Source organism: Nipponia nippon, unplaced genomic scaffold, assembly GCF_047370975.1.
Source record: "Nipponia nippon isolate SJK-2023a ecotype South Korea unplaced genomic scaffold, ASM4737097v1 scaffold_1, whole genome shotgun sequence".
NCBI classification, from domain to species: domain Eukaryota; kingdom Metazoa; phylum Chordata; class Aves; order Pelecaniformes; family Threskiornithidae; genus Nipponia; species Nipponia nippon.
The window spans coordinates 135,299,896-135,314,251 of record NW_028262290.1 but is presented as its reverse complement, the minus strand read 5'-3'; the positions used below and the strand labels follow the sequence as shown (position 1 = coordinate 135,314,251).

General features: G+C 39.2%; 1 protein-coding gene across 2 annotated transcripts in view; it reads right to left on the bottom strand.

Annotated features, from left to right (window-relative positions):
- AGMO (alkylglycerol monooxygenase) overlaps positions 1-8,043 on the bottom strand; it is a 201,383-nt gene extending 193,340 nt beyond the window's left edge. The window contains exon 1 of one of the 2 annotated variants that reach the window (XM_087756255.1): positions 8,017-8,043. In XM_087756255.1, coding sequence (XP_087612381.1) covers positions 8,017-8,034 — 18 coding nt within the window. In that variant the 5' untranslated portion in view covers positions 8,035-8,043. Of the gene's footprint in view, positions 1-205; positions 395-8,016 lie in introns of those variants that run through there. The other variant, XM_009461177.2, reaches the window with a different exon arrangement.
- Between the last annotated feature and the right edge of the window lie 6,313 nt (positions 8,044-14,356).

The window sequence follows — 14,356 nt, the reverse complement described above, 5'->3', positions numbered from 1 at the left end:
CTGCAGAACAGAGAGCCCAGGAGTGAAAGCAGACAGAGAAAGACAAGGTATTTAATCTTAATTTAGATGCCCTTTCGCGGACATTGTTTCCTTGGGCCGCCTATGGCTTTTGAAAAAAGGCAGGCGGCAGCTGCGCGCAAGGTGGGCGGAGGAGACGGCGAAGGATGCTGCCGGCGGAGGGGAGGCCAGGGGAGGGGGCTCTCACCTTCTCCACGTAGTCGGGCACCTCCTCCACCGTGCGGAAGGAGCTCTCTCCGGGCGGCAGCACGTAGAAGAGAGCGCGGAGCTGCTGCCCCGGCGTGGTCGCCCGCGGGCCGCCCGTCTCGTTGCCCATGGCGCGGCTGCCGCGGCCCCCCTGCGCTGCGCTGCGCTCCGCGGCTGCAGGTGCGCTGGCAGCGGGGACCTCCCGCCCGCCCCGCTCCGCCGCCTGCGCCCAGGCGCGGCGTGGCGCAGCGCTCCGGCCGTTACCTCGGCTCGGAGGCCTTATCTCGTTTCCCCGCGGCGCTGGGGAGCTTGAAGGCTGCTTTTGGGAAAGCCTCGAATTTCTTATTTCTCTTCTTATTTATTTTTTCGAATTTCTTATTTCTCTTTGAATGGTGCCACTTTAGAGGTTTGGGGTTTCGGGGGGTTTTTTTGTTTGTTTTTTTTTTTAATGTGTCATGACATGCATAGCCCACTTCTGGGAGTCAAGAGAAAGCCCTCGCACACCTACCCGCTGCGTGTCCCAGTTCCCTTCTCACCCTGAAAAATCCCTGAACAGCAGAGCTCAAGCTATCCTTTTTCAGCTTCAGATAGGTTTCTACAAAAAAAAAAAAAATACTGCTCAGGTTGTGACTTTTGCATAAAATGCAGAACTGTATAAAATTAAAATGTTAAGGGTTTTGAGAAAAAAGTGGAACTAGCACTTGTTGGCTCCTTTGGTCAGTCCAGCACTCTTCCCATTAAAAGTTTTTATTTTTTAGCTTTCAAAAGTGTTTATCACTGCTCAATTTTATATAGATCCAATTAACATGACTATGTTGAAGGTAGCCTCTAGAAGCCATCTATTAGGCTTTCATTTAGGAGGGAAAACCAGGGAAATATACAGAAACAGTGAAAATAAATACCTGCTAGATCCTTGTAGAAAATGACTTTATAGAAATCGGAATAAAGACAGGCTTTGTATGTTCAGGCCTTCAGTCTGAAGCTCAGGAGCATGCATTTCCCTGTCAAATGTTTGTCAATCACACTTGATATGTTTGGTGTTGGTACAAATAATAAGCTTTGTGATAAAATAGATTAGCCAGAAATAAAATAACACAATGTCCCAACAACCCCTTCATCTCAAACATTCAGTTCTACTTACCGAATTTGCAGAAGAAATGGACTGTAAATCCTGCTGTAAAGGATTTTGCCACAATTTAAACCCTGCCAGTCATTAGATTAAGAAAAACTTTCTACTTCGAATCAGCCCTTAGTCTTGGAAAGGACCTATGACAGGTAATTTCAGCTGAAATTTCTGTTTAGAAAAAGAACCATATGTAGAAATTGACATTAAAATAATTGAAGTAATGGACATTTGTGATGTTTGTATTAAATATGTTGCCATTTAAACAACAGTGGGGGGGTAGATTTAAACAATATTCTGCAGTTTGAATAATGTAACAATACTGTAGTGCATGAATGTCAGAAAATTACTGGAAGTACCAATAAAAATATTTTACTTTAAGCTGAACAAAGCACAAATATTTTAAAAAGGTGTTAATGCTGAAATAGATTCGGGCACTCTCTTAATATGTATAGTTTATACTAGTACTACGATACAAGTAAAAATTAATAAACTTATTAAAATGCTTTAAAATTACATCCTCGTGTTCTCAACTTCAATGCCAATTTATGGTAATCTGCGGTTCTTATAGAACTCTAGTTATTAACTTCTAAAATGTGAATTAATCTAAATGAAAATTTTGAATTTACTCATAATCACACAAATCAACAGCATTCGGACTAGATCTTCATTGCAGGCAATGACATAGAGTAGAAAATGTTTCCTTTTTCATTTAGATTAGCCTAAGAATTTCTATGGCGTTACTCTCGCATTCAAGCTCCTTGAACTCGCCCTAACCTCAGCCACACTGTCCCAGCAAGCCACCTTGAGCCCTTCACTGCTCTGGTGCTGGTGTTCATCTTGCTCCACTATCAGCTTGCCGAGTTAAAATGACCAAAACTTAATTCCAAAAAAAAAAAAAAATGTTATCAGTGAACAGTATCTGGGGACTGCTCTGGGGTGAGAAGAACAATTAGCAGGGCAAGGGAGCCCAGGGCCACACAAGGTGAGATACGTTTCAGGTACCACGGAACCACTACCTCATATCACACCATTCTGGTAAAGAAGAAAATCCATCGGGTTCTTGGGACTCTATAATTTCTTAAAAAATTATTATTTTGGACCCCCATTTCAATATAAATTATCACCGAAGTATCACCATACTGAAATTCTTGTTTTCAGAACTAAAGGAAAGAATTTGGACTTGATTATGCCTTACAGGGGAAACAGATGGGTTGTATTTTCCAGCTTTTATGTCCAAGGAACAGATGATAGCACTACAATAGCTACACCTCTAGTGAGGAGAAGAACAATTTTAAATCTTACCTGGAGTGTCTATAAGTTTTAGACAAACTTCAGTAATCTGGTTCTACAAATGTAGCTGCTGTTGTCTATTTAAGCCTTGAAACTTAGCATGCAGTTTCCAGTGCTCGCTCTTTTCTTTTTTAAGAAAGGAATAGAAAATAAAGCACCCAGGAATGTTGCTTTAGCGGAAGCTCTAACCCTCTACCAGACAATGCTCCCTCCATTCAGTGACCTTGCAGATTTTTTTTTTTTTTTGCAAGAGTTGATTTTTTTTTATTATTATTTTATTTTCTGCAGAGTTAAATAACCTACTATTTTTTTTTTTCGTTTTACAGTAGATATTTCCCATCCTATGCTGCCATCAAAAATGCAGAAGGATGTTCTGTCTGGAGACTGGGATTCTGCTGTTGACTAGTAGATCATTCCAGTAACTAAGGCAACAAAAGCCTCTGTTCTACTTAAAGGAAATTGGGGAGCTGGCCTAACACGATCTGTAGGTGGATCATATTTTGTTTTCTCTAAAGAACTCCATCCCACCCACTTCATGAACAGAGAACGCCCAGACGCTTCCTGTTTGGGTCTCTCTGAGCACTAAACCAGCACTAAATAATAAACTCATAAAGGGAATTAGGGCAGGTTGAAATTGGGATGGGCGGTATAGTCTGCCTTGGCAATCATTCACAGCACACTGAATCACATCCAGAACCGAGCTGGGCTTAGTTTGCTCTGTTTACATAATAGTATCTTTGAATATAGACACACTTTAAATGAGTACATTGTGATGAGCAGATGTCAGAATTTTTTTCCCAGGTATTCAGCACCTATATTCATGCTTGGCAATGGATGTTGTTAGGGCACTACTAAATGCATCAGTGTTATTATAAAACTGGTATTATGAAATATTTTGAATGTTGTCTTTGCCAGTGATAAACCCTACATCATACAGACCTAATTTTTAAGAAAAAAATTATTCAAGTGTTTATTTGTTCATATTATATAAGGTATATGTATTAATACACAATTCTCAATTACAGAATAATACTGACTCCAGAAACCTGAAGACAGGGATGTTCTGAATATTAATCGACATCATGCCATGCACCTAGCCACTTACTGCTAGCTTTCCATTTCTTCTGTGCAGGACTGCTAACCATAGAACAATGCTCGTAGATGATCATTCTAAATTATTTAATTCAGTGCAACTTGTTAGCAAAATTAATTTAAGGGTTGCCAAGATGTCCAGAGAAAATAATATACCCTTCAGGCAGTCTGTTGGGGAATCTTACTGTGATAAATGTGCATACTAGTCTTAGAACTTTATCATCTATGTTTATTTGTTATTAGCATCTATTCTTGATTATGTAGCAGGGTTTTTTTTTTGTTGTTTGATTTTGGTTTGGTGGGGTTTTTTTGGTTTTGTTTTGGATTTTTTTTTGGTTTGTTTTTTTTTGGGGGGTTGGGGGTTTTTTTTGTTTGTTTTTTTGTTTTAAACACAGTGATATGTCCGATAGCTTTCTCCTTTCTTTTATGGAGATTTTTTTTAATTATTATTATTATTAAAATTCCTTATTTTCCTTCTTCTGTCCTGTAGTGTATTGAACATGGGAATCATTTGCACCTTAGACTCTGGTCCCCTTCTTAGCTGAGCCAGATGCTGACTTTCTGCTGGAAATGGGTGGGCAGCACTGCTCTCTCCCTCCTTCCTTCTAACAGGCATCCTCCACCATTTACCGTGCCCTGGCACAGGGACTGACTGATTCCTCCATGAGTTGATCTACCTCACAAACTCATAGGAAGAAATTAAGCCAGAAAAGAAATAGTTTTGAATTTTTCTACTGCTCTGGTGAGCTAAGTGGCTCATGAGAGGGTCCAGGGAGTCCAGGAGTTGGCATGAAAGCCCAGGAGAAAGAGGGCAGGACCACACAGCTACAAACCAGAGATGGGAGAATGAGGTGGAAACAGGACTTCTTCATTTCAGCAGCAGCAAGTTATTACATCAACTGAACAGCTCACGGAGTCACCGCCTCCTGTGCATTTGCCAAAAATATGGCTTCAGCAGGCTATCATATGTCAGCATGCAACTACATCCAAACAGTTGATGCTTCCTTTACATCAGCACTTCAGTACCTGCCTTTTTCAAAGTTATCCTTTTTTTCTGGAAAGCCAATCTCTAGCAGGATGGAAGGTTTTTCTTTTATTTGCCTATTCACAGAACCATATATGTTATATACTGCATTTTATGGATGGGCTATGGCTCAACAGGAAGGCTCCCTGGTACTCCATGTTTTAGGTGCGACACATGGGTGGGGTCATGGGGCATCTTCTGGAAGGAGAGGAAGATGGTGCTTTCCATGGGAACCACAAGGGACCATCGGGCTGCAAGGAAGCCAGGAGTGGATAGTTCAAGAGGTATAGCAGATGAAAGATATAGCATGAGAAGAGGAGGCAACGGCCTGATCAGGAAGAGGACAACAGTGTCTCAGAGATGCAGGAGGGAGGTTCTCCTGGAGACCAGAGGAACCTGGCAGAGATTGCTGCAACCCAGAAAATCAGCTGACATTCCAAGCTGAGACATACAAGGTCCAAAGGTAATGGCTAACCCTGTTAGGACACAGTGAGCAGTAGGGGAATTGGCATTCACGCTCTGTATTTTTATTAGTCCTCAACAAACAGCAAAAACTCAGTTTTCAGTATTTCAGAAGCTACTTTGGTTTATTTTCTCTTCAGATAAAACAGTGTTAGAGATAGAAAACCCTTTTGGTGTAGTTGCTATGCTGACTGCAAGGAAGACAGGCAGGGAGGTTCATCCTGAAGCTCTGACTCATTTTGGTGAGCCAATCACAAGCAGAAAGCCCTCTAACATGTTTGCATGTTAGCCTTCTTGAACAGTGCTGTAATGGCAAGAAGTTCCCAAGAGAGTCTAAGCAGCGGTTTCAGCCCTCCCCCACTTCCAGCTGCATGTTGTGCACTCTCGGCGCTTTCCTTGTGCAAGCCCTGGTGGTCATTAGACACTGTGCTGAGCCATTTTAACATGCTCCATCAGCAGAAAAAATAGCCCAACAAAACAAAACGCTAAGACTGGCTTGAGTTGTTCTGGACTGAAGTCAAGGCAGACATTCACAACAGAAAGGATGATCAGGATGATGTGGTAGTCTAGACTCTACCCTGCTGAGGAAAGCTTGGGAATTTCAGAACATCAAACTTATCTCGGTATCTCATGCCTAAGCTCTGTAGAAAGGTTTGTCAATAAACAGGCATGTGGTCTGACTAAATGATTGTTCATCCTCTGCCTGCATGCCTCATTGCCTGGGCTGTTCAGCTGCCCACGGGTGGGCTCCTAGGCTGCCCTATCTATTGGGTGTTCAGCTACCAATCTACTTAAGAGGTGAACTCTTAATTAGGTCAGTTATTGGCACTCCCTGAAGTTGGCTTCTTGGGCTGCTTATCACTGCACAACCTGAAACAGCTCCAAGAAGCTGCTTTTAAGCCATGAGAGCCCAACACCAGCTGACTCGCTCATGCCCAGTTCTGATGCAGACAACACAGCTGCCTAATGAGTCAGGAAGCAGTCATCAGGGTACTCAGGCAGGCTGAAGAATAAGGCAGAAAGTTTTTAAGGGTATTTTTGTATTATTTTTTCAGCATTTTCTGCTCTTGAAATACTTTAACCTTTTGTTCCTACTGAGGAAAAATGTGTTTTGCTTTTTTGGTGGGAGAGGGGATGGGATGGGAGTTACTGGAAAAATAAATTCCATCTTCAAGGCAGGCCTATCAAGTAACTTTAGAAGAACAGCCTGCCCACCTGTTTTGAGTGTTTCTAAATTTTATTTGGCATGCTCTGCTGTGCAGTTTCTTGCACTTTTATTTCTGAAAAATCTTATTTTAGTTTAATTTATTAGGAACACCAGGGTTCAAGTTGCTGCATGCTGTAACCTACTGTCAGCATTATATAGCTTACAACCTCAGATTCAGGACAGATATCTTATATGTCAAGATCATTTGATCAGACATGTTATAACCTATTTAATAGATCTTTGTACTATCTGACCAGTGATTACGACTATTTGTTATCACCAGAATAGTCTCTTTCATGTTTTTGAATTAGGAGCATATGAATATCAACACTAGGTAGATCCAAAATTATGAAATATCTCATGACATGAGGTACAGCACATGCTACCACTTTACTGCATGGGTGCAGGCAGGAATTATTTGGGTCATTTCTGAGTGGAAGCATAGGAAGTACTACCTTTCAAGCGAGACTAACCAAAACACTGATTTTTTTTTTTTTATCGTAAAGAACAGTCCTAGAGAATTATAAAGGTTATGCACATATATCTGAACTTCAACAGAAAGACAGTTGTCATAAATTGACACTGAACATCTTTTTAAAGATATATTCTAGTACCAGCAGCAGATGTACTTCATAAAAATAACTGGGTAATATTTTAAAGCTTGAGATCTTCAAGCATTATCTGACCTTAAATCAACTATTTTTCCGAATCATAAGGAACAGGGAGTAATTTCTTTTTCCTAGGAAAATCATATAGTTTCTATTTCTTCCTCACCTGCAAATCCCTAGTCCTTGACGGAGAGATTATTTTCTGTGGATGACTCCCTTAAATAAACTACAGTGAGTTATAAATGCTGAGTGCAATTAATACGCTTGAACAAAATGAAGAGAGTAAAATGCTTGGCTACCAAAGGTGGTAGAACACCTTTGGAAAGGTGTAAATCCCCTTTTCTTTTAATGAATAAGTTACCTGGGCCTCTGGCAGGCAACAAGCCCCCTGTGCCAGTAAGCCAGGTAGAAGGTGGACACTGCTACCCTCTCTGCCCCCCCCCGCAAAGGGAGTCTACGAGCCACTGTTCCCTGCCACTCCGGAGCTAGTGCTCACCTCTGGTCCAGGTGTCTCTGTGCTCCCCCTTAGCAGAGTTTGTTCCCCTTCCTTGCCTTTGAGCCACTGCATCAATGCTGCAAATTCAGGTCTGAAGGCAAAAAAGGAGCCTTTCTCCTGCTGCCCAGAGTCACATGCTGTCAGCCTTTTCCACCCAGAGAGTCTCCATCCACCACTCATCCACAAGTAGCCTCCTGCTCTCCTTCTTTTGTTACATCCTGCAGCTGATGCTCATGCTGTTCCAGGGGCTCTATGAAGACCCTGTCCGTCACCTGCTTGTCATCCTTGAAGCTACACAGCCACACGCTTCCTCCCACTGCTCCCTTACCCAGTGCCACAGCACACCTCCCACAGAGACCACCCCAGGAAGAAGCACCAGGTGCTTCCCACAGCCCAGCCCTGTGTAAGGGCGTTCTTCGTTGCTCCAGTACTTTCAATGCACTCCAGGTAATTTATCTGTTGTGTGTTGAGGACCAAACCTGACAATATTGTGCAATCCCATCCTACCTGGAGACATTCCAGCATGCTCTTCACACCCCAGCCAGCTCTCTAATTACCAAAATACCTACTAGCTGAAGTCCTACTAACCTAAATAGGTTCTTTCCTAATCAGCAATCAGGTAAAGCCAGAAGTCACAGACCCTTTTTAATCAACAGTCTCCCTTTCAGAAGGTAACAAACTGAAGCTTTTAGCTCCAGAAGGCCCTGGAAGCTTTCAGAAACAACTAAAAGCTGAAATTTGGACGAAAGAAAAATGAAAACCAGAGCAAAAACTAATTAATAAATACAACAAAAATCTGCAAATAATTATTAGGGGGAAAAATTTTATGAAAAAAAAGCTTAAAGGAAAGCGAGGAAGTGCCAATTTATAGCAACCCTGAAGTTTCTGGAATATTTGAAATCTAGAGCAGAAATCTAGTTAGAGGCCCTGGTACAAGGTAGCATATGATGAGGTAATTAAAGACTACTGTAATGCATAAGCACTGGAACTATCTGTTAAAGTTAAGGATAAATGTTTTCATTCTTTGAGTGCTTTTCATTTTGCAAGCTTGAAGTTCATTTCATGCCCCACACTTTTTAATATTGTATGAAAAGCAAGAATAACTTTAAAATTTATTTGATAAAATAAATGATTGAAATGAGTATGATCAATCAAATTACAAGTAATATATATGTCACATTCTACCATAGCAAAAGCGCTTTTTTGCCTTTTTTCGTCCTCTTTTTAATATGATGAATATAAATGAAAAGATAACTGAAATTTCATTTACGCATACACATTGCTTTGAGGAAAAAAAGACTATCCACTACAAAATTCACTTATGAAATGCCTGTTTTTTCCTCCTTCATCCTAGTTCCAAAATTTAGTTCTCCATATATTCATGAATGTTGCTAATCTCTTTTTATGTTCAGGGAATGAAATAGGCTTCAAATTTGTATGTCATAAGTATGGAATGTATTCCCTGATATTTAGTTGTGGGGAATCCTTCCAATGTTACGGTGTAACTTATACAGCAGCTGTGATCAAGATGTCTGTAAGGTTTTCTTTGCTGTGCTGTTTACCTGTTCTGAAACACTTACTGGTTTAATACCTGAGCCAAAGCCCAATCAGAATAGTAAGATTTGTATGTGTAGTGTTTTGGGGGATGCTTAGGGGTTTGTGGGTTTTTGCGGCAATTTTTCAAGATACTGGGAGACAAAAATAGTGGAAAATTAGGAAAAGATTTGCAAGAGTCCAGATGCAACTATCAAGGTCAGTTCTGTCTACTTAGAGTAGGTTTGCAATGAATCAACTCCATAATTTTGACATGAATCATCTCTCTAGCTTTTAAGAGACTGATAAGCTACGTGGGGAATGCAAGTTCATTCTTAAAAGATTACGAAATCTAGCACAATCTGAATAGTTAATCTGAATAAAGCAATACAATTTATAAAATACATTATTTTGCATTTTTCAGTTTCCAAAAAAAATTACATGGACCTCACAACTCTCTATAGTTACTTGTAAACTGGTGACGATTTTAGACCACGATTCTCCGTCAGTAAAACTGCTGTTGACATGTTTGAGCCATTTCTGTAACATCATTAGTCCTTTCTTTTGGGCCACAGAGAGGTATGTCTTTGGATTTGGAATGCAGTGAGAGGAAGGGATTGGATAGGAAGTGGGGAAACCGAGAATAAACACAGACTTTCCTCTACCAACTCTTCAGAATTCAGAAAAGAAAGTTAATATTAACTTCAGACTGTCTTTGAGGAGTGCCACTGAATATAGGTGTACCTTTGGAGTCCAGGTGTTGTCACAAAGCTAAAGGAATTTGAAACATGTTGATCTATATCTCCAGTTTAGCTCTCAATATTTTTTCGCCTTTATATTTTTTCGCCTTTATATTTTTTCAGCTTTTTTACCTTTCGACCTAAGCAAACCCTGGCTTTTACTCTAATGTAGTGAGCAAAGAAAACTGTCAATGAAAAGGATTCTTAGAGGACTCTTTCCCTTTTTTCTGTGTTTTGTTTTTGTTTTTTTTTTTTTTCTCTGCTAGACACTAGATGTAATGATCACATACAGATCCGTATTTGCTTTAGCATTGCAGTACTGTAGCTGACGTTAGGATCTGCAATGAGACATTTGGTGTGTAATTCTGAACTACCAGGTATGCAAATAGTGTGTATAATGTTGATATCTGTCACATCCAGACAATGTGCTCCAGTGAAGCACATTCCTAATAAACTTCCTCCACAGACATCTTATCTTACTGACATTATCATATTAAAAATGTCTTGGACCTTATGCCAGCTGGTGTTTCAGAAGCTGAGAGTTTTCTTTTTATTTGCCCAAATGAGAAAGGGAATAATCTCTACATTTTTTTTCTTGGCTATTTTGGGCAACTGAAATTCTCTGAATTGTTCCATTGCTCACATAAGTACTTAATCTAATTTTGTTTTTCTGAAGCACAGCTATGCGGGATGCCTAAGCCACTGCAGTAGTGTGAAGACAAAACAAAATGTTATCAATTTCTTAATTTAAACAAAAAATGAAATGTGAAAGCAGCATTCTAACTCCAAACATTTTTTATATGTATGTTCTCTACAAGTTTCAATTTTGCTTTGTAAATGTTTTCTTTGTTGATGATTTTGTTATGATCTGGTTCACTTTGCAACTTGATTTAGGGTGAAAACTAATTTCAAATATCAAAGTTTCCACAGAACAAGAATTACGTTTTCCAAAAAGTTCACAGATTGAGTACTCTATGATCATAGATATAATAGATATAATCTATGAAGAGTTCTGATGAATCAGCTTAATTGAATTCAGAGGAATGATTTGATTTAACCTCAGATACATCACTAAGTCTTCACTTAGTTTTGTAACTCACAAACACACAAAAAAAGATCTTAAATTTCCTTAAAAATAAGATATCCTTATTGCCTTGAGCATCACAACATCACTTGCAAAATGAAATCTGATGTTTTATGCCAGGTTAAGACATGCTTGTACTTGAATTGGAGAAGATCAGTGTGGAAACTGAGCTGATGAATTTTTTTCCATACGTTGTCATCCTTTCTTTGCATTTGAGAGATACAATACCCAGACATGATTTTATTGATGCTAGTCTGTGGAATTTGCTATTACTCTGTTGATATGTAAGACATACCTGCCAATTCATAGTTACTAAAAATCACAAATTGTATTTGATATAAGTAATTGTTGCAATCATATTTGGCTTTCCCAATTAACTTAAAAAAAAAAAAATCTATACATTGTTTTCCTTCCAGATAGGAGACACTAAAAAACAGAGGAGTGAAATCCAGTGTCCAGATTAAAGTCCAGTTTGTGTAATTCCAGTAATCAAAGCAGTGCTAAGTAAGCAAACTGCAGTTGCAGTTAGATACACCATTATTCACATTCATTTCTTCTGTTGTCATTCTCTGAATTGTTATACAGCTGTGAAATTTCACCTGAGAGAGCTGCACGGCAGTGATAGGCAAAAATAGGGATAACAGGTGTGTATGGTTTGCATAAAGCTGCATATAGCTTTCAGCATGATTCTTTAGATGCCAATTTAAATACCTGGATGATAATATAATCTTTGCTGTCAAAATTTCTGTGAAACCTGTATCTGCCTTGGTCCTCAGAGCTTTATCAGACTCATCAATGATGTCTCCAAAAGGACTGTTCAGTGAAAAAGCCTTTTTATATACCAGTGTGATTTTCTGCTATTCTGAGGCAGTGGAAGGTGTTTGCACATATCTTGCAAACATGTTAAGAGACTATAGTCTCCTGCTAGAATTAAAATAAATCTCCCTATTTAACTGTCAAATGCTGTATTCACAAATTCATTCAAAAGGCCATTGTAGGAAGGACTCAGTCACAAAATTATGGCTTCATCCTCATTTAATCCATAATGTGAGCAGGTATGGGATGGATTTTAGCCATTAATGCATTACAGCACAGGAAGAATTTCAGTGCAGTTTTCAGCTTTGTTTTCCTTTCTTTCTAATCAAAATGTGTTTATCTATTCTGCAAATTTAATGAAGAATCCACTCTAACAAGTAAATACTGGGATTTCGATAGGTATTCAACCTGGGCCAAGAAAGGGTTTTATGTTTTTTTTGGGTTTGTTGTGTAATGAAATGTCAATGGTATATTTCAATAAATGTAGTCATACAAAGTCTGCTTTTAATTTTCCCGAGATCCTAACTCGAGCTTCATCAGGCTTATCTTCGTGCCATTGCTGGATCTTTAATTCTTCTTTTGTTAGTCTCTTAAGAGTCCGTATAACTTTTAACAGGAATCTGGCTGAGCCAAAAAGGAAATCATCTCAATAATACTGCATGCCAGTGCTTTGTGTACATCTCATTATCGCAATATGCTAAGTCAGTCAGAGGCTATGCATGATATTGAAAACACAAGAGGAAGTCCTTATGAAAGTAGAACTGTTCTTTGTAGTAGAAGACTGGTAGTTCAAAATCATCCAGATGTCTCAGGGTTGACCAAAAATGTAACAGCACTAGCTACTCACTTACTTACAGGACTGCTCTTTATCTCAGTGTCATATCAATCTATCATAAATATTTTATCAAGGGTTCTGCATAAGGCTGGGGAGAAAGTTGGATTACTTTCATCACTGATAAAGCAAACAATGCGAAGTCTTACTGTCAAAAGGAGTAAATGTGCCTGTGCTTTCTTCATCCTCATTTTTTTAAACCACTAACAATGTCATTCATTCTGAACGCCAAGATTACAAAGAGTAAAAGGACTGTTTATTCAAAAGAACTTCTGAAAACGGCATAGGAAATAGGAAGCCTTGCATTTATGCTGGTAATCCCTCACCTCCTAACAACACTCATCTGCTAGGGAGAGAGAAGTGTTTTAACATCTGGCTCAGTGTGGTGAGTTTTCATCTTCTATTGGGAGGGTTGATGTCATGTAAGGAACAGAGGAGCAGACTAGCTATTGTAAATGAGAGGCAGCAGCAGTGCTTATCCTGGGAGCTGGGGCTCATGGATCAGTTGAATGGCTGCCTGCAGCCCCCATGTGTTGATTCTGGCCCATTAACCATCCTATTAATCTTCAAAAAGCTCTAAAGCACGAGTGTTTTGGAGAGTGAATATAGGTGAGAATTTGCAGGTGTCATTCACAAAATACAGCCATCTTCCACGGTCTTTTCAACAAACAGCTCTCCCAGTCTGTTAAAGCACAGAAGGAAATTCTTTCCACCACCTTTTATCCCATCTGAAATTTTTGAGAGCATCAAGATTTTTAACATTTTGCAAGATGACAGTGCAAATGTAAAGGAATAGGAAGTCAGTTTATAAGAATCAGAAGGATATTTGTTTTGGAAAATTTGTGCACTTTATTCAACCCACATCCTTTAACTTTCAGTTTTCGAGTGTCACCACAATATATACTGCTGCATGAGTCATCTCAATCCTGTATCAACCAACATTTCAATTCTCTGTAATATTCTGTTCTATTCTTTTGGGAATACATACAAGAACAGCAATTTTAGGCAATTCGAAGGTTATACCATGCTTGACACCTGACTTCACTTTAGTAACACCTGCCTGAAGAATAATTAGCAGGCCACTTTTAAAGAAAGAACTTCCATACACCACAGATGGCATTTTTCATACCAGACAGGCAACGATGTATGTTGGAAGTAAGCCAAACTGTCTGCAAAAACTGTGAGAAATTCAAGACAGACATCTGAGTGGAAGGAAAGTTTTACCTTCCTCGACACTCCGACCCCCCTGCAACCATTTGGGAACATCTGTTCAAACCTACCCCTATATAGAATGTGCTTTATTTTTCTTATCTATTAATGCCACAAATTACAGGAGAAGGAAAGCAGCGTAGCAAGTTTCTTTTATATTGGTTATGAAACCTACAATTTAATAACCTAATGTGATGATTTGCCAGCTATAGAAATCTCGTATTATAAGACTCTTGTTAGAACCAAGAACAAAATTTTCTTAACTGGCTAGTAATATGGGGTCCTCAACTCACATTTCCATAAAGTGGTCCTAATTTTCACTGTGTACTCAAAACTTTGTTGAAATCGGTATACCGTGTGTCATAACGGAGGCACAAAGTCAACAGTCACTTTGGAAATTACTGGCTAATGTCTTAATCCTGGACTGTTCACTGATTTGTATGAACTTTTGTGTGTACTTTGGGCTAAATCCAAATCCCTGTGAAATCAATCGTAATCTTTCCATTGCCATCTATAGGCTTTAGATGAGGTCCTTTGCTTCCTTAAAAGAATCTTTACTTCTTTCTTGCAAAAATATTCTATATAAAAGGAATCCTGAGAACTCTTGGTAATATTGTCATCAGAATCAAATGT